We start from the raw sequence: 25,853 nt of genomic DNA on the forward strand, positions 1-25,853 counted from the left end.
CACACACATGTGTGCATGCACACCACACACAAAGAATTCTAAAATAGAAAAATGCATGCTGTTTAGAAAGGCAGACTAAATACAATAAGGTATTAAGCCAGGGTGTGTGGCACTTGCCTCTACTACTTGGAAGACAAACTCAAAGGATCTCGAGTTTGAGCTAGACTCCTCAACTTAGTAAGACCTTGTTTCAAAATAAAAAATAAAAAAGACTGGGGATGCAGTTCAATGGTAGAGTACCACTTGGTTTAATCCCCAGTACTGGGGTGGAGGGAGGATAACAGCTTTTCCTAAATGTAAATAAAGAAGTAATACAATTTTCATTTTTGGCACAGTCTGGTTAGTGGTCCACCACTTTCCCCTTTCCTCCCATGTTCTCTTACAAAAAGTGTGGTATGTGTTGGAATTCTGGCCAGTGGTAGAGAAGTAGTAGAGATTTACATCATTTTAAGGCCTGGCTCATAAATACCTCCCACATAATTTTCATTGCTCTCTCTTTCCCCATCTGCTACTCAGACACATAAGCTGCTGCTTACAGTGCTTGGTACTAATTCAGTCACATGTTGAAAAACGCAGAACCTCTGCAGATCCAGGTCCCTAAACAACTATGTGAGCAATGGCCTCTCCACCCCAAAAACTATATGAAAAAATTTCACACTCATTTGCTAAAGCAGAACATTTTTTTCCTTATCCTAATAGAACACAATCCAAACCATGAAAGGCTATGTGAGTTTTCTGTTTTCTTGTCCAGTCCCTTGTTATCTATTGTGGACTTGTTTCAAGACCCCACCTGGATACCAAAATCTGTGGTTGCTCAAGTCTCATATATAAAATGCATAATAACTGTCAATAACCTATACACACCCTCCAATAGACTTTAAATCAGCTCTAGATTACTTATAATACCTGATACAATATGAACGCTATATAATTAGTTGGTACACTATATTGTTGAGGGAATAATGACAAGAAAAAAGTCTACAGTTTTCAGTACAGACACAATTTTTTTTTCCCAAATACTTAAAATCCCTGACTACTTGAACCCATAGAGATGGAACCCACAGATACAGAAGGCCTAACGTATTTTGTAATTTGGCAAATGCCTTCTAAAATGCATCTGAAATGTTAAACAAGAAAGAATACAAAAAATTATAAGAAGGGAAAAAAAGAAAATGATATTAAGTCTACTCAATATCAGGAAATACTATGAATGTGAAATAATTCAAAGTGGGAATCTGGTATTAGAATAAATGATAATAATCATTATTATTAATTAACAATAATGATTAATAATATGCAACCTAAAGACACATCCTAGTATATAAAATGAACTTAGTACCACAAAGGAAACAAAATTAGAAAAAATTATAGATTATCTGTCTGATAAAAGAACACAGAAAAATTTAATCTTAAAGAAGACAGAAAATGACGAAAGGAAAGACATTCAAAATCCAAAATCACTAAAAGCTAAACTACATAAATAATAACCACAAACCAGAAAGAAATGACAGAAAAATGGTTCACATTTCTACTTAATAAAAAGGTAACAAAATTTGTATAAAAATATACAAAAGATAAAATGAAGATACTTGAACCAGAAAGAGGAGATACAGAGGAAAAAGTTTTGAAATTCCAAGTTTTCAATTCTGTGACTATTTCAACAAAATTAACACAGGTGCACTAAAATAGGTTGGTAATCATAAACTTGAGTTTATATACCCTTTACATATATTCTCATATATACATATTTTTTCAAACACTAATTAATCATTCATGTATTACTTTTCTCAAAAAACAAACTTCTGAAAACATGATAATTATTTCAAAGTTACCATAAGTGGTATATTTATTCCTCAATCTAAGTTTCTATAGGTGCTCCATGTCCAAGACAAGGGACCAAAAGAGTTAAGTTAATTAAACAGTTTATAATTCAGTAAAAGTTCCACAGAACACATGAATGAGGGTAAAAAAGAGGAAGAGGTAGGAAGTGATGGAACTGAATTGAAAAATAAGAGAGAAAGGGACAGCAGGAAGTAGGGGTATAGTCTTCTGTGAATGTTTAAAGCATACGCTCAGTGAATAAACAAAAAAATTTTAAACAAGGCTACAGGAGGAGGGCACTCAGAGCCAGACTGACCAGGCAGTGCTGGTCACAGAGAGGAGTATGGGAGTCTCCAGTTCCTACAGAATGTGACCGAGTCCTGGGAAAAATATCTCACCCAGGCTGTGGCAATAGGCAAAAGAATAGGAACAATTTCCTAGAGTGTAAACCAAGAGCAGGATGGAAAGAACAGGAGGCATATGATACAGATGTACTTATTGTCCAATGTGGCTCCGTTTGATAGACTGTGCTTAGCATCCATATTCTGAATTCCAACAAGAGAGTAACAACAGGACTGGGGTTGTAGCTCAGTGGTAGAGCATTTGCCTAGCACATGTGAGGCACTAGGTTCGATCCTCAGCACCAGACACATAAAAATAAATAAATAAAGGTATTGTGTCTGTCTTCAACTAAAATATTAAAAGAGAGAGAAAGAGAGAGAGAGAGAGAGAAAGACAAGGTTCCTACCCTAAGACACTCACTGGGTAAACAGCACATGAAATAACAAAATAACAATACCTTAACATATGTAAAAATCGAAACCATGTCTGTGCAACACACTCATTATCCATTTCTGGAGGGATCAGACTAGCATCTTCATCAGGAATTTTAAATGGAGGAAATGAAGGACCATATGTAAAGCGTAGCAATCTAGAAAAAAAAAGCACTTCACTAGTCTATTCTTACAGAATGAAAAATACATTCAAACATGGATATGGTAAGAGAAAATAAATGAAACATACACACTTTATCTAACTGAATGATATATATGAAAACTCATTTATAAAACAGACAAACTGGCGGCTGGGGTTGTGACTCAGTGGTAGAGTGCTTGCCTAGCACGTGTGAGGCACTGGGTACAATTCCTCAGCACCAAATATAAATAAACAAACAAACCAAAGGTTAAAAAAAAAAAAAAGTCAAACTGGAAGGGATTTCCAGTTTTAAAAAGATTTTTTAAACTTTTATTTAAATCTTCAAATTGCCAGATATTGTGGGGCACACCTGAAATTTCAGCTTCTTGGGAGGCTAAGGCAGGAGTATAGCAAGTTCAAGGTCTGCAACTTAGTGAGACCCTGTCTCAAAATAAAAAGGGATGAGGATGTTGCCCAGGGTAGAGGGCAGTAGTGGGAGAGTGCCATGGGTTCAATTCCCAGTACCAAAAATACATATTTTTTAAAATTTTTAATTTGTTACTATTTATATTATATATTATTTATAAGTAATAAATTATGTAATTATTTATATAGTGTATAATTACATTTATAATTATAGAATTAATTATGTAAGGCAAATTATAGTACAAACTATTTAAATTATTTTTGAAATATCCAACCCATTGTAAATTCTTCAATACAACTAAGCTATAATTCATAATAACAACTTTACAAGAAGTTTAGCATCTCATTATTTAGAAGTTTAGAATATGGCACACTTTTATTCTAATTATACCATCAAAGTCACTCAATTCAACAACTCCTATTTGATTTAATAGTAAAATTCTAAATAAATTAAACTGTTCAAAGCCTTAAGACTCAAGTATTCTATATCTAGGGATTATAGTTTAATAAAATAATCAGAATACATATAAAAACTGTATGAAGTATTCATATCAATAATATTTCTAAAATAAAATAATGAAACTTCTCAAAACAGAAGAATTATTACATTAATTATAATTCCAATTATATGATGGAAGACTACAGTCATTAAAATGCAATCTCAATTATTTAAGAATAAAAAAGCACATGTAAGTAGAGTGACAAGAATCCAACATTAAATGAAAAAAGCAGATAATACTATAGAACAATACTGATTAAAAAAAATTAAATGGAAAAAAAATACATTAAAACAGTAATGGGTATCTTTAAATGATGGATATTTCCCCCTATATTTTATAAATTTTCTATCATAAGTACATATTGCTTTTATAAGCAAAATATTATTTAAATGAAGATTCACAATATTGACATTCACCATGATATACCAGAATCCACAGAATATTCCAGAGATATATGTTTAATTATATCAGAGAAAGACCAATCTGCCTTCTGATTCTTAACACCACCTACAAAGTAATCTGTTCCCATCATCCCCTCCTCTTGCCCCCCTCAAAACTAAATCAGATCAAGTCTCTAGATTTACCAGTTTACAAGAAACACAGGAGAAGGGAAGCATGTTAATTAACATGATGACAACATAACTGGAAAAATCTAGAATGTGAAACACTCAATGAGACAAACAACCCAGTTTCTTCAATTAAAAAAACTGCAAAGAGCCAGGTATGGTGGTGCACACCTATAATCCCAGTGACTCAAAAAGCTGAGGCAGGCAAATCTCAAGTTCAAGGCCTTAGCAACTTAGCAAGACCCTGTCTTGAAGTAAAAATAAAAAGGAAAAATAAATAAATAAATAAATAAATAAATAAACAAATAAGGCTGGGGATGTATACCAGAGGTAAAGTTCATCTGGGTTCAATCATCCATATCATAAAATAAGAATAAAAAATTGCAAAGAAATAAAAATGAATGAGAACCTACAGTTTAAAATTTAAGAAACATGTCAATTAGCTGGGCATGGTGGTGGCACACATGTAATCCCCAGCACTTCAGGAAGTTGAGGCAGGAGGATCTCGAGTTCAAAGCTGCCTCAGCAACTGTGAGGCACTAAGCAACTCAGTGAGACCCTGTCTCTAAATAAAATACAAAACAGGGCTGGGGATGTGGCTCAGTGGTTCAGTGCCCCCGAGTTCAATCCCAGTACCTCCCCCACAAAAAAAGAAAAGAAAAAGAAACATGTCAACTAAATGCAATGTCTGAATTTTGTGTTCTGATTCAATGGAATTGACTATATAAAGAAAAAAAAATGTACAGCAAAACTGCAACAATGGCTATCTGATATTAAAGAACTATCAACATTTTAAGGTATGATAATGGTATTATAGTTATATTTTTAAAAGAACCCTCATCTTCTAAAATTATATATTAACATATGTACAGTTGAAATGAAAAAAAGGCTGAAAAGATGAAATAAAACAGTTTACTCACAGAATAGTGATAGTAATATTTATAAATGGTAGAAAGGTGAAATTATTATCATAAAAAACTGCCTACTTTGGTTACAAAGCAGCATGTACAGTTTGGTCCCATTTCTGTAAAACAACATATAACTAAATATATACATATATATTTATATTCAGTAGGATTTCTGGTAAACCCTTCTGTTATGTTTTTCTACAGTTTTTTCCTTTAAAATTATGATCATGCATATTTTAATAATCAGACAATAGCACAATTTGGTCAGGACACTGAGGCAGAAGGATCACAAATTCAAGGTCAACCTCAACAACACGGTAAGATCCTAAGCAATTTAGGGAGATCCTGTCTCAAAGTAAAAAACAAAAAGGGTTAGGGATGTAGCTCAGTGGTAAAGTGCCATGGGTTCACCACCCAGTACCAAGAAAACATATAAAGCACATAACTGGTGAGAGGAGAACAACTGGGAACAGAATTTATCTGGTTCTCAAAAATACTTGATTATTCCGACTTTTTAGATTAAGGCATACACTAGCCAAACTTTTATAGTTTTTTTTTTTATAAGCAGCTCAAATTTATATCTCAAGTATAATAACAGATCCAGACCTTTTTTTTTTTGGCATGGTGCTGGGGATTTGAACCCAGGGCCTTGTGCTTGCAAGGCAAGCACCCTACCAACTGAGGTACATCCCCAACCCCCAGATCCAGACTTTTTAAAGTATATTCCATGAATCCCAGAAAGACACAGAAGCAGGGAGAAGACAGACAGATGAAGGAAGACAGTGACATACCTGGAAGTGAGTGCACAGATGACCTTGCTCCACTGCTCCACCACTGCTGGGTGGTGCCTCCAATTAGCCACCATCTCCTTGGCTGTTTTCCAGTAAGGAGGTGTTGGAAAACATCGAGTGCAAGCTAGTAACCAAACTTCAAAGAGAACACCAATCAACTTCTCTGCTAGATTCTCAGCAATGCCACCTGACCAACAAAAAGAGAACATATCTTTGGCACATTTATTTTTACAGCAAAATACTTAATTGATGGATTTGAGAAGACTAATCTAAAATAACTGCAATATTAAGTATTAACTTACAAATAACTATTTAATAGTAAAAATAAGAAGCAACTCTTGGGAGTGCCTATAAAGGAAATCATAGGTAACATCAACAAATTACTCTGAGTGTTTTCAAATTGCCCTGCTAGTTTTTACTGAAAATCTTAATCCTCCAGCAAGAGGAATACAGGCACACAAAGGAGAATGGAAAGAAGGAGTGCTTACAATGAGTGACTACTAGAAGTTAATTTCTGTGCCACGTAATCCATACTCAAGACCTGACATAATCCTCACATTATTTCTGCAGAGAAAGTATTTATAATACCTATTACCAATTATTAACCATACCCATTTTGAAGATGAGAAAACTTGGGTTCAGGAAGTTTAAGTAATTTGTCCAAGTTCATGCAGCCAATAAGAAAAGGAATCAAAACAAATACACAGGTCTTCCTAACTCCAAAGACTGCCATATGATGTTCCCAGGTGTCTGAAAGCTACCCTTTAAGGGAGAAAGAGACAAAGAAGAAGCAAAACAACTGGGACTAGATAGTACAGAACCTTAACCACGAAAACAGAGCTGTTTTTCTGTTCTGAGCCCTGGAACCAAAAAGAACAACCACGTGGACTTTACTCTGCATAGCTCCAAAAGACAAAGTTGGTACTAGTATAGGAAACAATAAAGATGCATATTTCAAAAGAACAAAACTAAAGTTCCAACAACAAAAAGCCCAAGAAGGGGATGAATTGTCTGTCTCATGCTGTTGAGATCATGGGCACAGGGAGTGCATAGCAGAGAGTCAATAAATCAATGACTAGACAGCTACTGTCCATACCAGACAGGGTATTCCTATCCTGGAGTCCCTTCCCACATTAAAATTCCATGACTCCTTTTAGACATTTCCCTGGACACTACATCTATATGACAACAAAAAACATTTATGCATGTTAGTAGAGAAAGTATACAGATAAATAAGCTAAAAGGGCCTAGAACTAGAACATCAACTTATAGTTTGTGTACACTGTGCTTTAGCCTACAAAACAGGGCTTCTGAAAGACACTCTGAAGTTTTATAAAATGGGAGGTTTTTTAATGGCTAACTAATAAGTGGCATACTGTCATGCTTTCAGATAGAACCCTTAAGACTGGAAATTTTATTTGCTGGACAAAATATCTTCTGTCACTATGAAGTTTTCAGAGTCTACTTTGATACTACTTTGCCATCAGGTACATTATCTGTGGGCTCTAATTTAATTAGTTCATTGTCTCCTATATAGGATCTGTCCTAACACTAAATAAGTTACTGTTCTAGTCTTCCCAAGTATGCCAAATTCACTGAGTTCTTCCTTTTATGAACAAAATTATCACTGAAGGTAAAATAACTTCATTAGCCATACTGTGCCTTTCAAGGTTTGCATTCTAGGAACAGTGTTAATCATGGTTTGTTAACTCTCACACCAAAATTTTAATCTCCAATGAGTCTATCACTCATTGAGTTTAAATGTGAATTACATTTGGAGCTCATAAATAAATAAGAAAAAAATAAACAAACCTTGAACAGTTGGTGGGGCCAGAAGTATGTCATTAATCTGCAGAAGAAACAACAGTAAGACTTCCCAGGTTTCTCGGGCCATAATGGATGATTCACGGGCCAGTTTCTGAATGGCTCTCAGGACCTGTAAGCATAGTCGGTTCTGACTGGAGCCATGTTCCTGTCTGAAGAAGACAGACAGACATCACTGACAAGCCTGGAAGAGACAGCAATAGCTGAAGAACAGGAAGCTTACAGATGCAGCAAGTAATAGTCCAATGAAGCATCAGCAGACAGGGAGGCATACCCTCCTTGGTTTAAAGCTACTTCTTCCCTATTACACAGTTCAGCACTCTGGGATCTCAACCTATCACTCCCTGAGAACTTAGAAAGCTTCCAAGAGATAGGAATGCAAACCTCACCTCTGGATTTTCTATGCCTAAAATGTGCCTGGTACATAATAGCAGGCATTCAATTAAATTTCTGCTGAATAAGTGAATACCCACAGCTACTCTTGCTGCTTACACTAAAGCAGAAAGGCCCCTGTGCTTTCTTTTAAATTAAAACACACGCTCATGAGGATTCTCCATGTGATTTACAGTGCTCACAGTCCCTCTAATACTAATGTCTGCTAGGAAAGAGCCTGGAAGGCCCATTGGAATGTCCAAAATTGGTGAGGTATATTATAAGTATTGCCTCAAAGTTGAGTACCTACTCCAATAACAATATGGCAGCTCTACAGGTTTCCAAGATACTCTAGAATAACAGTTTTAAAATTCTCCTTGGTCTGCATGACTACATTTCTTCCAAGGGAAGGAGACTGATCTATAAAATAAATCAAAGTATTATGTCTAAGATTAAGGAGGAAGATAAAAATCCAAACCCCAGTCCCTCACTCCTTCTTCCAAGGTGAATCACCTTAGAATTTTGGGAACAGGAGGGAAAAAATTGTATTAACAAATAGTGAGCTGACCTCCAGATTTCTCATTGGGATCCATAGACAGGATCTAAAATCTTACTAAAAAAATAAAAAAAAAAAAAAATCTTGAAGCCAAGTTTCTATATATTGTGATTTGTCACAAAGAACTGGCAGAAATATGCCTGATTCAGGGTAGGAAATTTCAGAGTCTCCTCAAGAAACACCACCCCTCAAAAAATATGAGTACCCCTAGAACTCCCACCCCAAAAGAATAGAGAATTCCAGATTTCAGACTATTACCCAGCAAACCAGACACTTACCCTGGAGTTATATTGCAATCAAATGACACCACTAAAATTTCTCTTGAAAAAACAAACCTAGCTGGGGCACAGTGGTGCATGCCTGTAATCCAAGCAACTCAGGAAGCTGAGGCAGGAGGCTCATGAGTTCAAAGCCACTCTCAGCAATAGTGAGGCACTAAGCAACTCAGTGAGACACTGTATCTAAATAAAATATACAAAATAGGGCTGGGAATGTGGCTCAGTGGTCAAGTGCCCCTGAGTTCAATCCCCAATACACCCCTCCAAAAAAACCTGAAGTAAAATGAAAAGACAATCACGTAGGAAACGCCAAGAGCCCCCCAAAGCAGGGAAATATCCCACATTCAGCTGGAGGTAAATCCAGTCCATTTAAATTCATGAGGCTCTCTTTGTTTAAAAAAATAAATAAATTTCATGAGGCTCAAGTTCATCTCTGTTGCAGTGGCTTGCTTGAAGAACAAAGTATTACAAAGTAAGCCAGGCATAGTGGCGCACACCTGTAATCCCAGAGACTAGGAGGCTGAGATCAAGGCTAACCATGGCAATTTAGTGAGACCCTGTCTCAAAGTAAAGAATAAAAAGGGCTAGGATGAAGTTTAGTGGTAAAGAACCCCTGGTTTCAACCCCCCAGGACCAAAACAAAACAACAACAACAACAAAAACCCCACCATAATAGCCTCAAACCTTATCTAGTCATAAAAAAGGAAACACAGAATAAGAAATAAAAATACCACTAGTGGTCCTGGGGCGACACTCTTCCAAGCTAGCAATAACACACTGCTTGCCTCTAATGGTAACTGAGACTTATTCACTATTGCCAGGTACCTGCCCAGTAGCAGGAAAGGAAACAAATGCTCCTCTGTATGTTAGTTTCATTCAAAAGGCCTAAATCTAGGAGCAGGATCCAAGTTCCTAAAGCTAGGAGAAACAAAGTAATTTTTACAAAAAAGTGAGCAGAAAGTCTAAACACCAGAGATTTTTCTTTCCTCCAATATTCTATTTATTTGTTTTTTGTTTTTATCCCCACAATCCCACAGTCCTGGGGATTCGAACCCAAGCCTTGCGCATGCTAGGCAAGCACTCTACAAGATGGGCTATATCGTCAGCACTCCTCCAATATTCTTAAAAGCAACTTGTAATATTAACAAAAACTGCTTTAGGGCTGGGGTTATGGCTCAGTGGTGGAGCACTTGCCTGGCAGTGTGAGGCACTGAGTTAGATCCTCAGCACCACATATAAATAAATGAAACAAGATATTGTGTCCATCTATAAATAAATAAATAAATATATATATATACACATATATATATATATATTTTTTTTTTAAAGAAAAAAGAAGAAAAAACTGCTTTAGAACAGGGGCCAGTAAACTATGGCCAATAGGTTAATTTGGCCTACCATCTGCTTTTAAAAGAATTACTGGGGGGCTGGGGAGATAGCTCAGTTGGTAGAGTGCTTGCCTTGCATGCACAAAGTCCGGGGTTCAACCCTCAGCACCAAAAAAAATAAATAAAAAATAAAAAAATAAAAGATTTACTGGAATGGAGCCATGCTCCTTTGTTTACATATATGGCTGCTTTCCTGCTGCACTAGCAAGGTTGAGCAGCTCCAACACCACATGGCCTGCAAAGTTGAAGTTATTTACTATCTGGCTCTAAGTTTGCTGACCACTGCTTTAGAATATCCTTACATTTTTTAAAACACAGTACACATGAGCTATTAAAATCCTCATCAATTTTAAAGATGATTTACTTTACACTCAATTTTGAAAAACTAAAGGACAAAAGAGAAATGGTACATCTTTTCTGACTTGATTTCTAGCAAAACAGTAAGGCAGTTTCTCCTATTTTGAGAGTCTGTTTATATAAAAACAAGTAAAGTTAAATAACAAATTTGCTCTGAATTTTTTTTTAAAAACTGACACTTCTAATAATTAGATCACAACTCCCAATATTTAACACTATAAAATATTCAGCTAATCTTTATATAACTTTATTGGCCAGAACTCTTAACTCAGTTCAGTGCCTTTTCAGAATTTATTGATCTTATGCATATACACTTTTGAGAAAACAATTACCAAAGAGTAAAACAATTAATAAGGTAGTCATGTTTCTCAAAAGAGAAAAGTAAACACAAAGTGCAATTAACTCAAACACCGCTTTGGTTTGGTTTTGTTTTTCCCCAGCGGTACAAATTAACTGAGCACTGAGAAATGGTAAGGGTGCAAAGAGAAACAGTGCCAATACTACTCATGAGACCATCCCATACACAAAGAAAAAACTTAATAAATTAGTCTTCTAAATGGGGCGGTAAGAAAAATTAAAGCTCTACCATTTCAAAAGAACCTACTTACCTACAACTTGCAAATTACTGTGAGACATTTCTTGTTATTATCTCCATTTGAACAAGCATTTAATACACACCTCGTATAGTACTAGTACTGCATCTGGTACAGTAGAAACACCCAAATATAGGTAACTCAGTTTCTGCTCTCAAGCTGCTTAGATGGGAAAAGGTGACACACATTTTAAAGGATAAAACATTTAGGTACAAGAGTAATACAGGAAGTACCATATAAATTCAAAGGAGGTGTGTTTACTGTGGGCAAGTAGGCCAGTAAGACTTCCCATTACAAGACTGAATTTAAGATGAAGAAATAAAAGTGAGATGTGGACAGCCAGGTGATAAAAGGAAAAGGAAGAAGACAAAATAGAAGATGATGGGACAGATCTTTAAGGAATCTTAAATGAATGTTTACTTTATGAGTATGACTAAAGAGCAGTACTCACACAGAATTAGCAGCAACTTATCTCGTTAAGGGCCAGATTATAACCTATATTTCCTGACCGATAAGGAGTTTATACCTGAATCTACATATCAGAATCCTTAATGGAGACTTACTTGGTTTTTTGTTTTTTGTTTTTTGTTTTTTTTTGCACAGGTGGGTAGGGTGGGTACTGGGGATTGAACTCAGGAACTCTTTACCATTGTGCCACAGCCCCAGTTTTTTTATTTATTTATTTATTTTATTTTGATATAGGGTCTTACTAAGTTACTGAGGTTGGCCTTGAATTTGCAATTCCCTTGTCTCAGTCTTCCAAGTCTCTGGGATGTGTGCCACTGCACAGAGCCAAGACCTGTCTTCTTTAATTTGGATTTTCCAAAGCAAATTTCCTTCTAAATTTAGGAAGTTAAAATTTAGAAAGCTGATTTGTGAGTGATTCAAAGTCCTTCATCATCTGACAGACCAAAGGCTCCCAACCAGAACTTTTCCAAAAGGAGACAAGCCTCACTGCCTCTATCAGACATAAAACTCACAAACAGGCAGGGAATGAATGCTTTCTTCTCCATTCTTTTCTCTATTCCCAAAATCTAATATAAGGATATATAATAACAGTGTGTGTGTGTGCAGGATGTACACGCAGTAAGGGTGGGACCCAGAGCCCTGCACATGCTAGGCAAGCACTCCACCACTGAGCTGTATCCCCAACCCCAGCACATGATCAGAAAAAAAATGTAAGCACAAATAAAGCAGATATCCTACATTTTGATATTTAAAGCCTTTGCCTCAGAAGATAGGAAATAAATTAGTAACAAATTTTCAAGAGTAATCTTTAGGACTATCATAAATTTGGCCATACTAATTTCAAGGTTTTTTTTTTTTTTTTCTTTTTTTCCTCTCTCTGTAAGCTTCATTCTCTCATAGAGAAGATTCCATTAAGGTAGAAGGCTTAGTTGCCTTTAGCACAAGTGGAAACAAGCCTTATGACAGACAAAAGTATGTTTTTTTGAGCAGAAAAGAAAGATGTCACTATATTTAACAGCTATCAGATCTTAGAAGCAATCCAAAAGGCTTTAAAATGAACATATAACTATTTATGACTCTGGGTAAACATTATATAAGCCCATCTTTCTTATTCATATTAATACACTCTTTAATTGAATGAGTAAAGTCAATGTTCAAAGAACTAACAATGAAATCAGCTTCTAAACATAATAAAGTAATATTTATGAATGTTTTGTTATGATCTAAATAATAGCCAGATAAGAGAGATATAGCTTACCTTGGTACAAAAAGATTTTGTAGGTGTTTTAGTATACTTTGAACATATAGATTAGGCTCTTTAATAACTGGCAATGGAATAGAATCTTTCGGCAACACTAAAGCCATAATCCAGTCTGTATACACATCAACACAATATTTTACAGTCTCTCCATCCAGTGGAAGGGTCAGTCCATAGCAAATTACTTCCATGGTCCATTTTACCTAAACAAGAGAAAATATTCATATAGAAATATTACACATCCCTTTCTCAGGAGACTAATTTAAAATGCTAATGTCCTTTATTGACAAAAACCTCTAAATTGATGTTATACTCAACATATATGTCAAATTTATTCTAGAAAATGCAATTTTCGTGTATCAGATGTGTAACACTTCCCAAGCCAAAGGATTTCAGAAGAAAAAAAAAATTTTTCTTTAGATACCGGGGATTGAACCCAGTGGTGCTTAACCACTGAGTCACATCCCCAGCCCTTTTCATGTTTTATTTAGAGACAGGGCCTCACTAAATTGCTTAGGGCCTTGCTAAGTTGCTGAGGCTGGCTTTGAACTCATGATTCTCCTGCCTCAACCTCTGGAGTTGCTGGGATTACAGGCATGAGCCACCACGCCTGGCTCTGAAAATAAAATATTTTTACCCTTTAGTCATTATTACTGATCACTCTGTGAAATGAAGTCATTTCAATTTTCCATAGATATTGGAAGTACAAAAATAGAAAATTTTACATTTTTTTTCTCTAATTTGCATGTAGGAATATGTATCATTTACTAACTAAATCAGATACATATATTCAATCATGTTCCATCTCCAGATTATGCAACAGTAATGGAAGCAAATGACAGGAAGGAAAAGGACCCTTATTTTATAACTGTTGTCTCTGCCAAAGAAAACAATACTTAAAATGGGTAGGTGTGAAGGAACTGAAATTGGGTAAGATCTTTTTAAAAAACTTTTATTGGTGCATTATAGTTATACATAGATGCTAGATTCATTTCAAGGGTAAGATCTTAACAAGGTACATGGCTATACTAAAGGAGTCCCCGCCTCCTGACCCACCTGAATCACATACTAAGGACTGAAATTACCCAAGAGAGTGCTAAAATATTGCCTGTAGTCATAAAGAGTGGATACAGTGCTCTGAGAAAGGAGAAATACCCCAATTTGGAAAAGAGGATACTATATTCCAGACTCTGGAGACTTGAATATTTAAGGAAATTCCAAACAAAACTCTGGGACCAATTTAAGTAAATGATCAGTGAACACATAAAAAGGAGTATAATCACTAAGAACCAGTCTACTCAAAAAAAAAAATCAAGTCATGCCAGACAAGCTTCATTCCTTTACTAATTGGATTGCTGCGAAGGGAGCTAACAAATGCATAGTCCTTGCAGTTTACAAAGTACTTGCATAAAAATCATCTAACCACCACATTAACCCTTCCCTGTGTGAGAAGGTAATTGTTCTCACTTTATACATAAGAAAATGAGGCTAGACATGGTAAGGCATGTGGGTAATCCCAGTGACCTGGGAGGCTAAGGCAGGAAAACTGCAAGTTCCAGGTCAGCCCCAGCAAATCAGAGAGACCTCAGCAACTTAGCAAGATCCTATCTCAAGATAAAGAAGAAAAAGAGCTGGGGAGGTAGCTCGGTGGTAAAGCATCCCAAGGTTCAATACTTAGTACCAGAAAGAAAGAAAAAGAAGAAAGAAAACTTAAGTTTAGTAAATTCAAGCAATTTGGTCCATTACTGGTTTGTAAATGGTGAAGCTGAACTTCCAACTAGAAATTTGAAGCTATTCTCACCCAGCCCTTAATAGCTTTCTCTGGCACAGGGGCATCTGGGCTTTAGCAAGAAATTTCCTAATGACAAGATGGAGACATATGACCCATAAGATAGTGAAATACCTGGATTTACAACTGGGCAAATTACCACATGAGAGAATCACAGTGGATTACGACACCAAGAATATTTTGAAAAAAGGTTCCATCCAGTAGCATGCCAAAGACCCAGCCAAAAAAATTTTTTTTCTAATACTAGAGATGGAACCTAGGGACTTATACATGCTAGGCAAGAGCTTTACCACTGAGATATACCCTCAGCCCCTGCCGAAATTTTAAAATTTAACAACAGATTACATGCTGATCATCTGTAGCTGTAACAAAGATAAAAACAATGGCTAAGTCGGGCACAGTGGCGCACATCTGTAATCCCAGGGGCTCAGGAGGCAGAGGCAGGAGGATGGTGAGTTCAAAGTCAGCCTCAGCAAAAGTGAGGCCCTAAACAACTTAGTGACACTGCATCTCTAAAAAAAAACATACAAAACAGGGCTAGGGATCTGGCTCAGTGGTTGAGTGTCCCTGAGTTCAATCCCCGATACAAAAAAAAAAAAAAACAGTGGCCAGTTTGTTGGACAGAACTTCAGGATTTGAAAAGACTTAAAATAAAACTAGAGTTAAATCTGAAAAAATATATACATGTATTACATGTTTTAAAAGCAAAAACAACAAAGGCTAAGTGTAGCAAATAAGTGGTTTCACAGCAATAATGTTAAGAGCTAGAGCAACACAGTGAAACTGTGACAAATTAGGAGTGGTATCAGGTTTTAACAATACAAAAGAAGAGATTTTAAAGGTTGCAGGTTCATATGCATCAGATAAAAGAAAAAGGAGACAACATCTCTGGACATATCTTCGCACAGTAGTTGAACTGTATAATTCTAGAGGACATAGTATTCAAGAACTAATCTCTCATTTTCTCTAGAGGGTGAGAATGGAGAATAAACAAGGGCTACACTAGAGTACCTCTTATTTACCCACATACCATTTCTTTCCATGGGAAGTAGCAAGGGGTCACAGCCACAACCAGAGAAGTATGCCAGGGCCCATGCTAAGGGATAAGTCTAGGATCCTCTGGTGAGAGAAAAATGCTCCTCTGACTGGGGGACTTCACCCTTCAGTGATCTGTGGCCAAAGAGGATCAACAAACTGCCTCTAGAGCTGCAAGCTTTCATCTCATATCTAAGCCTCTTTTGTCTTTCACGCAAGGTCAAAAAGTAAGGGGGAAAAAAGGATCTAAAAACGTGGTAAAGGCTTTGGTACTCCTAAAGCCTGAAGGTTGCATGAGCTTCCCCAAGCAAAGGAGACAAAATTTTAATTGTGCATCATAGCTAAATCTCGTACTAGTAAGGTCCTATAGAATTGCCCCATTCTCAGGACTCCTTTAAGACTTTCCGCTGAGGTTAGCCCAGTCCCCTAAACTCAAGAACAGAGGACAAGCTCCAAGGTGAGTTATTCCAAGAGTCCCTTATCTGTACAAATGGCAAGCATGATTCCAATTCTGACACCTGTGCTCAGAACACAAAGGGCTTACCTGCTTACCTGCTCTATAGCACTCTTTTTTATCTTTCTTCTTCTTCTTCTTTTTTTTGATACTGGAAATTGAACCTAGGGGTGCTTTACCACTCAGCTACATTGCCAGTCCTCTCTGTTTTTAATTGAGACAGGCTCTCACTAAATTGCTTAGGGTCTTGATAAATTGCTGGGGCTGACCTTGAACTTGCAATCCTCCTGCCTCAACCTCCCAAACTGCTGGAATTAAAAGCGTGCACCACCACAACCAGTTTCTATGGCACTCTTAAGGCTGGAAGTCAGGCAGGGACTGAGGACATGGAAGAACTCAAGCATAGCACATACATGTAGCCTAAAAACTTGATGCAAAATGGGCTTTCAGTCAGGGGTTATCTGGAGGTATGGATAAGGGATTCCAAAAACACCTAGAAATAGAAATCAGAAGACTGATTCTGGCGTTTAGAGAGAAAGGATCTGACATGCAAGTCTCTATCTCAGGCAGTTAAACTCAAGTGGAGAACTGGGCATGGCTAGTTAAAAACCCCAGTTACAAAAAGGTAAAAATCTATTCCTTATAACCCCTACAAACTCCAAGTCCCACACCTCATCCCAAAGAGATTAAAACTGAGAAGTCACAGAACATTGGGTAGAAATTCATTAAAAAGTTGACATTAAATAAACTCTTCAGCAGCAAATTATTTTCACATAATAGAAGGAAATGAATCAACACTTACTTCTTTGTCAGTTTTTAATAAACTCTCACTACCAGCCACTGAAGGAGTACCTAATGCCTGCCCAAGAGGACGAACCACTGCATTTGCGACCTCTCGCCCGACGCTCTCTGGATAGCTGTGCAGCACACTGGTATGACCCTGATCGTTCTGAATCACCAAATGCAGGGACCTCCACTCAGAGTACATTGTGCCACTAAAGTACTACCCAAATGGCACCTGAAAAGACAAAACAGAAATGCACGTCAAATTATACTACTGAAAATTAATAAAAATAAAAGATTTACACCAGGTGGCAAGATTAAAAAAAAAAAAAAAAGGCTACAAACATACAAAAAACAGAAAAAAAAAATAATACCTAAATGTTTGGGGAATGTCACAAAATGACCTCATGATGAGATGAAATAGGAAGGCAGACCCTGAGAAGCAGTGGTCTGGGTACTTCTCCAAAAGAATCCTCAGAATCCCTGGAGTAAATGAACATTGTGCAGGGAAATAAAATGATCAGATCTGGGACCCTTACAACATGAAGATGGTTCCAGGACAGGGGAAAAAAAAAAAAAAGAAACAAAGAAAAATATTCCAAGGAGGAAAGGAGACAAAGAAAAGAAAGAAAAGATTTCACTCAAGATCCAGATTTTTTATTTAACAGTTTTGAGTACAGTAGTCCCCGCTAATCCATGGTTTTACTTTTCAGTTTCAGTTACCCACAGTCAACTGTGGTCCAAATATATTAAGTGAAAATTTCCAGAAATTGTGTTACCCTGAGTAGCATGATGAAATTTTGAGCCGTTCCAGCCCTTCTTGCTTGGGCTGTGAACCATCCATTTGTCTAGTGTATGCACACCGTATGTGTTACCCATCCACTGGTCACTTAGAATCCACCTCCATTATCCAACTGTCATGGTATCAGAGGGCTTATGTTCAAGTAACCTCTATTTTACCTAATAATGGCCCCAAAGTGCAAGAGTAGTGGTGTCAGCAACTCAGATATGCCAGGGGGAAACTGTAAAATGATTCCTTTGAGTGAAAAGAGGAAAGTTCTTGGCTTAATAAGGAAATAAAGAAAAAAAAATTCTGTGCTAAAGTAACTAAGCTCTACAATTAGAATGACTCTAAATGTCAGTGAAATTGTGAAGAAGGAAAAAGAAATTCATACTAGTCTTGCTGTTGCACCTCAAACTGCAAAGGCTACTGCCACAGTAAGTGAGAAGTGCTTAGTTAAGACAGGAAAGGCATTAAATTTGTGGGTAAAAAAAACAAACAGAAAATGTGTTCTAACAGCAATATGTTTATGCCAGAAAGCATGAAGTCTATATCAGTCTGTAGGGTTCAATACTACCCAAGGATTCAGGCATGCACTGACGGTCTTGCAACATCTCTCCATAAAGGAGAGACAACTGTTCCTATTATGTACTAGAAACATATCCCTGCAATTTTCCATCAACATCCTCAAATTAGACTTCCAAAATTCTGTGAGAATACTTCATTTCTTGCAAAAGCATCACTCAAATTTTCAGTAATAGACATCTGGAATTCACAGTAGTCTTTAGAAAACATATTAAAGGCTGCCACTTATTACATATTTACTACATTCCACTCATGCAATCATCAAATAACCTTATGAATACTCAGTAATGTCATCCCTTTTCACAGATGAAAAAAACACAGGCATAGAGAAATCTGCTTCTTACATGAGGCTCCAGAGCTTTATGAGGGTAGAGCTGGATTCTGAATCTAAATCTGCTGGGCTCCAATGCCAATGGCTCTTTCCATGGCACATAATGCCTCCCCGATCCTATACATTCTCCACAAGCTGTATGCTCTCCATGAAGTTATATCTAAATTGGCCATACAAATGAGGGAGTTTAGCTGCAGGAAACATACCTGTATGGATGCAATGTAAACATTACAACCATAAATGTCATACTCAGAAAGAGAATCAAGAATGTTGAGTTCTTTTCAACTAATTTCTATCACCTTTTCTGAAATGTTTACCCAGCCAGCAGTTTAAGCAAAATAGATGGGTACAATGAATCTTAAGTTCTACCCCTTGAGCTACTTCTTCAAAGAGGGAAGAGACTCGCATTGTTTAATTTTATCCTGCAAAACTTCATTCCAACTCACTAAATATCAGTGTTTTTCCAAGAGCATATGGCATCTGCAAATCTTCAGCCTACAGAATGAAAATCAAACTCCTCAGTCTGAGAATCAAAGTCATTCACAATCTAGTCCCAAACTACCTTTCTTCCTCCTTTCCATATACAGAAAACTATCACTTTCCCTCTCCTCTCTCACCCTATTCAGCTTCTTTTGGAGTCTGAGAAACTCTGGGCCTAGCAAACCTATACAAGAATCTTCTGATCTCCTCCTCCTCTGATCTGTTCCTGCAAATGAAAAGGCAGGAGGGAAAGGTCACCATCTAACAAGGTACCTATAATTTGATAGAAGAAAATGCTTCAGTTTCCTTATGATGTATAAGGAATCCTAAGAATATCCTGGTGCCTCCCTAAAATAAGCACTCCCAGAAATGGGGAAAAAAGGAAAGCTCTGACAGACAGCCATCACTATGAGAACACAACTTATTCCCACACATTTTTCTTCTTTATTACCACATACACACACACATGCATATGGATGTCATACATATATGTATACATGGCATATATACAGTATAAAATATATGCACAATATATGGTCTCTTATATAAATGTACAAGAATATTATACTACAGGGATTTTTTAGTGTAGTTTTTCACCCTTTTCTTTTTTTTTTATTTTTTTTTTATTTTTTATGCAGTGCTGGGGATTGAACCCAGGGCCTTGTGCTTACAAGGCAAGCACTCTACCAACTGTGCTATATCCCCAGCTCCTCACCCTTTTCATTTTTTCTTTGGCTTCATTCCCTGTCCAAATAACTTACTTTCCTGGATAATCATATTAACAACTTAATACTTTCTCCTATATTTTGCTCCACCCTACCTCAAACACATTAAAATATTTTATATTACAAACAGCTAAGGATTGTATTTTTTTCCCATTCAACAGTTCTTCATGAATAGTCTACCAACTAATAAGATTCTTTTTGCTGACTATGCAACAGTCCATGGTGCGGGTATAGCATAATTTATTTAATCAGTTTCTAATAATGTGCATTTGTTTCATTTTCCTTTTTTCCTTTTGTCACCTGGAAATGATGATGTAATAAACACATTTCTTCATGTATCCTTAAGCAGTAGTCTTTCTGTTTCTATGGAATAGGTTCTCAAGAATGAAACTGTTAGATCAAGGGTGTGTATATATATATATATATATATATACTTGTGAGTGTGCATGTGGTGCTGGGGATTGATCCCAGGGCCCTGAGCATGCAAGACAAGCACTCTACTAACTGAGCTATATCCCCAGCCCCTGGTATATGTATTTTTAATGGGAAAAGGTTTTGCTAGACTGCTCCCCAAAAAAGTTACAGCAACTCCCATACACATTAGGAATCAACGAGTCTTCTCCTCCTCTACTCCCTACTTCCTTCCAGGAATCAGCATTATTTATATAGTTGCTAATCTGATAGGTACAAGGTAAAATTTTCATTGTTCTAGTCAAGTATCTGCTTCTATTTTACAACTTCTGAATTTAAGTCTGGCTTTAAAGGCTTCTACTCCCTATGCCCTCTACTAGTGTTTTTCACACTGTGGATCATGAAATAAACAAAATGGGTAATATTTCTATTTTTAACAATACGGAAGAGGACATACAAAACAGGCATCACACACAGTAAAGGAAAGCAATGTTCTGTGAAACTTGTTTCATTTTTAATAAATGCATTATGTTCTGGGTCACAATGAAAAATATATTTCATATTATTGGTCTTGGTCCAGAAGTTTGAAAACATCACCCTAATGAGTATATGTAGTGTCCCAGATTTTCCTGCAAGACATTGTTTAATTCATCACACTTAGTTTAATATTCATATAGAATTTACTTCTACAAAGTCATACAGGAAAGGCCCAATTTTATTTTTTTTCTATACACAGTCAGTTGTGCCAGCATCACCTATTAAAAATACATCCTTATCTCACTAAACTGAAACATGAATTTTGTCACATATTAAATTCTCATTTATATTGGAATCTATAAAGGTATTATGCTCAATAATGCCAATAACCTAAAACATTTCAGTATCTGGAAAGGAAATCCCCTCCACTCTGTTCCTTTTTCAAAAGCTAATGCTTATTCCAGGCAGTTATTTTTCCATATATTTCCATATAAAATTTATGATTTTTCCCAATTCAAAATAAGCAACAATTAAAAAAAAACTTTGCTAGAATTCTAATCAAAATTCCAATTCTGCAGGGGTTGGGGGGTAAGAGAAGAATGGAGGAATTTTGGGTTGTGCAAAGGGAAATGGGGGGGTGGGGGAAGGAATGATAGTGGACTAAGACAGACATCATTATCCCCTGTACAGGTATGATTACACAAATGGTGTGAATCTGTATCATGTACAACCATAGAAATGAAAAGTTGTACCCCATTTGTGTATACTGAATCAAAATGCAGTCTGTAAAAATAAAAAAAATTTTTTTAATTTTTAAAAAATTCTAATTCTATCATCTTCCACTGTCAACATCTACAAACACCCTAAGCTCCAGTCACAAATAACTACTGATGATTGCTCAAACACAACAAATTCTTTCATACCCTATGCAACTAACTGCTTATACTACTCCCACTAACTGAAAAGCCATCCCCCACCTTGATCTACCTTAGGAAATACTCATCCTTCAAGGCCCAACTCAAATATCCTCCCTTTGCTAAAACTTTTCCTGACTCCTCAAACTAGCTCCTCCCAGTTATGAGTGTCTATTACACATTACTCAGATAAAACTTCACATTAGATAATTCATTCACTGTGTACAATTATCTTCCCCAAAGAAACGTCAGGCTTTTTTGAGTGGGAACCTTACCTCTTAAATTCTTGAGAAATCTCTGACACACAGCAGGTAGTAAATAAATGTTTGAGAAGGTCAAGGTTTACCAATGAGGAAAAAGGAAGACGTCGGCAGCTATTCTCTCCATTTCACTAATGTATGTCTCAAGTTTACATGTCATATACAAATAAAAATTGAAAAACATCAACTTGTTTTAAGATAATTATTAGTAAAAATAAAAGCTGAATGGATTCCAATTATTAAAAGAATAATTAATATTTATCTATTCCAAACAACACATTATTGGAGAAAAAAAATAATGGCATAAAACAATAAAATAAAAAGCCAAACTAGCTCTTGAAGTTCATTGTACACATAAGAATCATCTAGAAGACTCTAGTTGAAATGCAGTTTCTTGGGCACAAATCTCTAGAAAATTTGATTCTGTAGGTTTAGGATTGAGTCTGGGAGTATGCATTTTTAAGAAACAGCTACTAGGGCTAGGATTGTAGCTCAGCAGTTGAATACTTGCCTATAATGCATGAGTTCCTAGATTTAATCTCCAGTCCTATAAAAGAAAAGAATTGGCTACCACTCCTCCAATTCTGAAGAAAGGAGTACCATTCTCTTAAAAACACTATTAAAGACCAAATCAAAACAGGATTAATAGTTCTTAAATCCTACCCTACTCAAAACTTTTTAAGTGTTTAAATGTAATAAATTTCCATTATCTAAACATACTGATGTTTAAATGAGTAAATGTAAGAAAAAGAAAGAAATGCTTTTTATTGTATCAAGGACTGAACCACCTAGGGGCACTTAACCACTGAGTTACATACCCAGTCATTTTTATATTTTATTTAGAGACAGGGTCTTGCTAAGTTGCTTAGAGCCTCACTGAGTTGCTGAGCCTGGTTTTGAACTTGCAATCCTCCTGCCTCAAGTCTCCCAGGCCACTGGGATTACAGGCGTACACCACTGAGCCCAGCTAAAATAAATGCTTTCAAGAAACATGTTAAGTAGAAAGTTAGAGAAAGACTATAATGAAAAAGTTTAACTAAAATACTGAACGGTACATCAGAAAAACAGATGCTATATTTAGCAAAATACTTAAAAAAAAAAAAAACATTAAGACAAAGAACTGCACTATGATCACAACCGTATTAAGTAAAATAATGAAAGGAAAATAAATATCAGAAACAAACATAAGGAAATCAAAGAAGCACAAAGTAAAGCAACTTTAAGGGGTTTTTTGTTTGTTTTGGGGGGGTTGTATTAAACTAGCAAAATAAACAGTAAAACTCAACTCTAGGAGTAAGAACATACTCAAAACCTTAGGGTAATGACTTTCAGTAAAAAACCCTGCCCTCTAGGGGGCACTGTGAGAATATTAAGTGTGCTCTGGTGAACACAATGACTGGGGTGGGCTGTTGGTATTTACAGGCAGTCAGGAAATTGAGACATCCTGCAATGCATGAGACAGTCCTGCACAATGAACAACTATACTACATCTCACATGACTCTTAAACGTCTGCCAGAAAATCACTCAGTTCTGAACTAAGTCTCAAAATTCAATTGCATTTTACATATAAATACAAATATATTTTAATACATTAAGTTTTCTAACAATGCAAGTCAAAGAGACTGTACTTTCTTATGTTCAAAACCTTACCATCCCAATATCATTTACCACTGTATAAAAATTCTATCACCAATGGCCACACCACTCACAGTATGAGTTGCTAATACCATGCACTATTGTCAGAAACACAATCACAAGGGCTACATATATTCTTGTTTAGCCTATACTTCAAATTGTCAAACATATGAAAAAGTATCATAATACTTACTTCTCAACTTATACACATGAGCATCTGGCAATTTTTATTATGACCTTCTGTATAGCTGTTGCTACGTATTTTTGCTGAAATACTAGTTGTATTGGAAAGGCAATAATTTGTTTTTCATTTGTAATAGTTTCACTGATTTTTTTAGAAATTCTGGGAGTCAGTAGGTTAGACATGATCTATTAAAAAAAAAGTCATTACCAAATATTGGATCTTCTAAGAAGACTTAAAACCACCAATTAAAGAACTAAGTGTAGTAAGCAGTAAAGTGGGCAGGGAGCACTACGGCAAACTGGAGTATACAGGCTCTGTTTAAAAGGCACAGTACTACTCAGCAAATGATAATCCAACAAGGAAAGAAAATCCAATTTTTTAAGACACACAGGAATTTGGATATTTCTTTGAAACATCCTATTCTTGAAATACTGGCAGCTAAATTCAAGTTCTTTTAAAAAATTCACAATGGGGCTGGGGCTGTAGCTTAGTGGTAGAGTGCTTGCCTAGCACATGTGAGGCACTGGGTTTGATCCTTAACACCACATAAAAATAAACAAATAAAATAAAGGCATTCTGGGGGCTGGGGTTGTGGCTCAGTGGTAGAGAGCTTGCCTAGCATGTGTGAGGCACTGGGTTGAATTCTCAGTACCACATAAAATAAATAAATAAAAATAAAGGTATTGTGTCCATCTACAATTTTTAAAAAATTGAAAAAAATTACAACATCTGTCCATCTACAACTACAAAAAAATTTTTTTAAATCCACAATGTGAGCTTAAAAATCTTATCTATGGTTTAGTTTATGCCTCTGACCTGAGAAAAAAGGCGTATATTACTTTTGGTAATAGAATTAGTATAATCCTTGGGGAGGAAGGACAGTGAGACCCACATTATGGATGAGGTGCTACTGCCCTGAAAATAAAATTAGTATTTCAGGGAAAAAAAAAAAAAAGTACAATTGTACTAGCAAGCATAATGAGAACCCTGGAAGTCACCGTGACCACCTTCACCACAGGGGCCAAGCTTAAAACCCAACTATGTAGGTCCTATAACTTCATTCTTGTTGCTATTAGGGGGGGGAAAGGATGAGGGCTGAGTGTGACACAAAAGATTTAGTAAGATGAATTCGATTGAGCCCAGTTTTGCAATAGCCAGCCTAATCTTTTTTTGTCCTTAATTGTAAATGGACACAATACCTTTATTTTATTTATTTACTTATTTTTATGCAGTGCTGAGGATTGAACCCAGCATCTCATACATGCTAGGCAAATGTTCTACCACTGAGTCACAACCCCAGCCTGCCAGCCTACTTTTAAATATACAAATAATCTCCCCTTGCTGTCCCAGTTGAGGCTATTCAAAGACACGAATCTGAAATCTCAGAGAGCATCATTACTTTTAGGAGCAGAACTGCTGCACAGCCAAAGCCCTCCTGGGTAAGGATGTACATGTCTGTATCCACCTCTCAGGATAGCACCATGGTAGGACCCTGCTGTGCCTTGATCCACTTACCGTGGGTCTGCTAGTCAACCTACCATGTCAACAAGTGTCACTTGTAAGGCACCTCAGAATGACATGCCATTTTTTTAATCAATCAAGGATAGCAAGAAATGGCAGTATCAGGTAAACTGACTCAGTAATACCACATGTAAGTAAGTAACCTGTCAAGTAATCCAACCCAGCAATACCACTTATGTTGGTCTTTCTGGAACTCAATGGAAAAAGATGTACATAGAAGGGAAGTTGAGTACAGGTTCACTCAGCTATAGACATGGGATGGAGAAAGTCAATCAGATGGTAGTCCCCAAGAAGACATCCTAGAGACCCAGTTCACCTGACCCTTCTGTGATCACTTAAGTCTTATGAAATTAAGATGGACCATGGCCACAACACGGAAGTCATTTCTTCTACAGTGTTCCCAGAGGAATTCTAGATGCCCGTCACATGTATGTCAGAAATTAGTGAATGTGTACATCAACTAGAT

At 36.4% G+C, this 25,853-nt stretch overlaps 1 protein-coding gene across 11 annotated transcripts in view; it reads right to left on the reverse strand.

Moving 5' to 3' along the window:
• Window positions 1–25,853, reverse strand: part of Ralgapb (Ral GTPase activating protein non-catalytic subunit beta) — a 101,492-nt gene that overhangs the window by 69,535 nt on the left and 6,104 nt on the right. For 9 of the 11 annotated variants that reach the window (XM_047537774.1, XM_047537776.1, XM_047537763.1 and 6 more), the window contains exons 2-6: window positions 17,102–17,317; window positions 13,022–13,224; window positions 7,740–7,903; window positions 5,928–6,114; window positions 2,621–2,752 (exon numbers count right to left, since the gene is read on the reverse strand). In XM_047537774.1, coding sequence (XP_047393730.1) covers window positions 2,621–2,752; window positions 5,928–6,114; window positions 7,740–7,903; window positions 13,022–13,224; window positions 17,102–17,287 — 872 coding nt within the window. In that variant the 5' untranslated portion in view covers window positions 17,288–17,317. Of the gene's footprint in view, window positions 1–2,620; window positions 2,753–5,927; window positions 6,115–7,739; window positions 7,936–13,021; window positions 13,225–17,101; window positions 17,318–25,853 lie in introns of those variants that run through there. The other 2 variants (XM_047537779.1, XM_047537780.1) reach the window with 2 other exon arrangements.

This window comes from Sciurus carolinensis, chromosome 2, assembly GCF_902686445.1.
Source record: "Sciurus carolinensis chromosome 2, mSciCar1.2, whole genome shotgun sequence".
Taxonomy (NCBI): domain Eukaryota; kingdom Metazoa; phylum Chordata; class Mammalia; order Rodentia; family Sciuridae; genus Sciurus; species Sciurus carolinensis.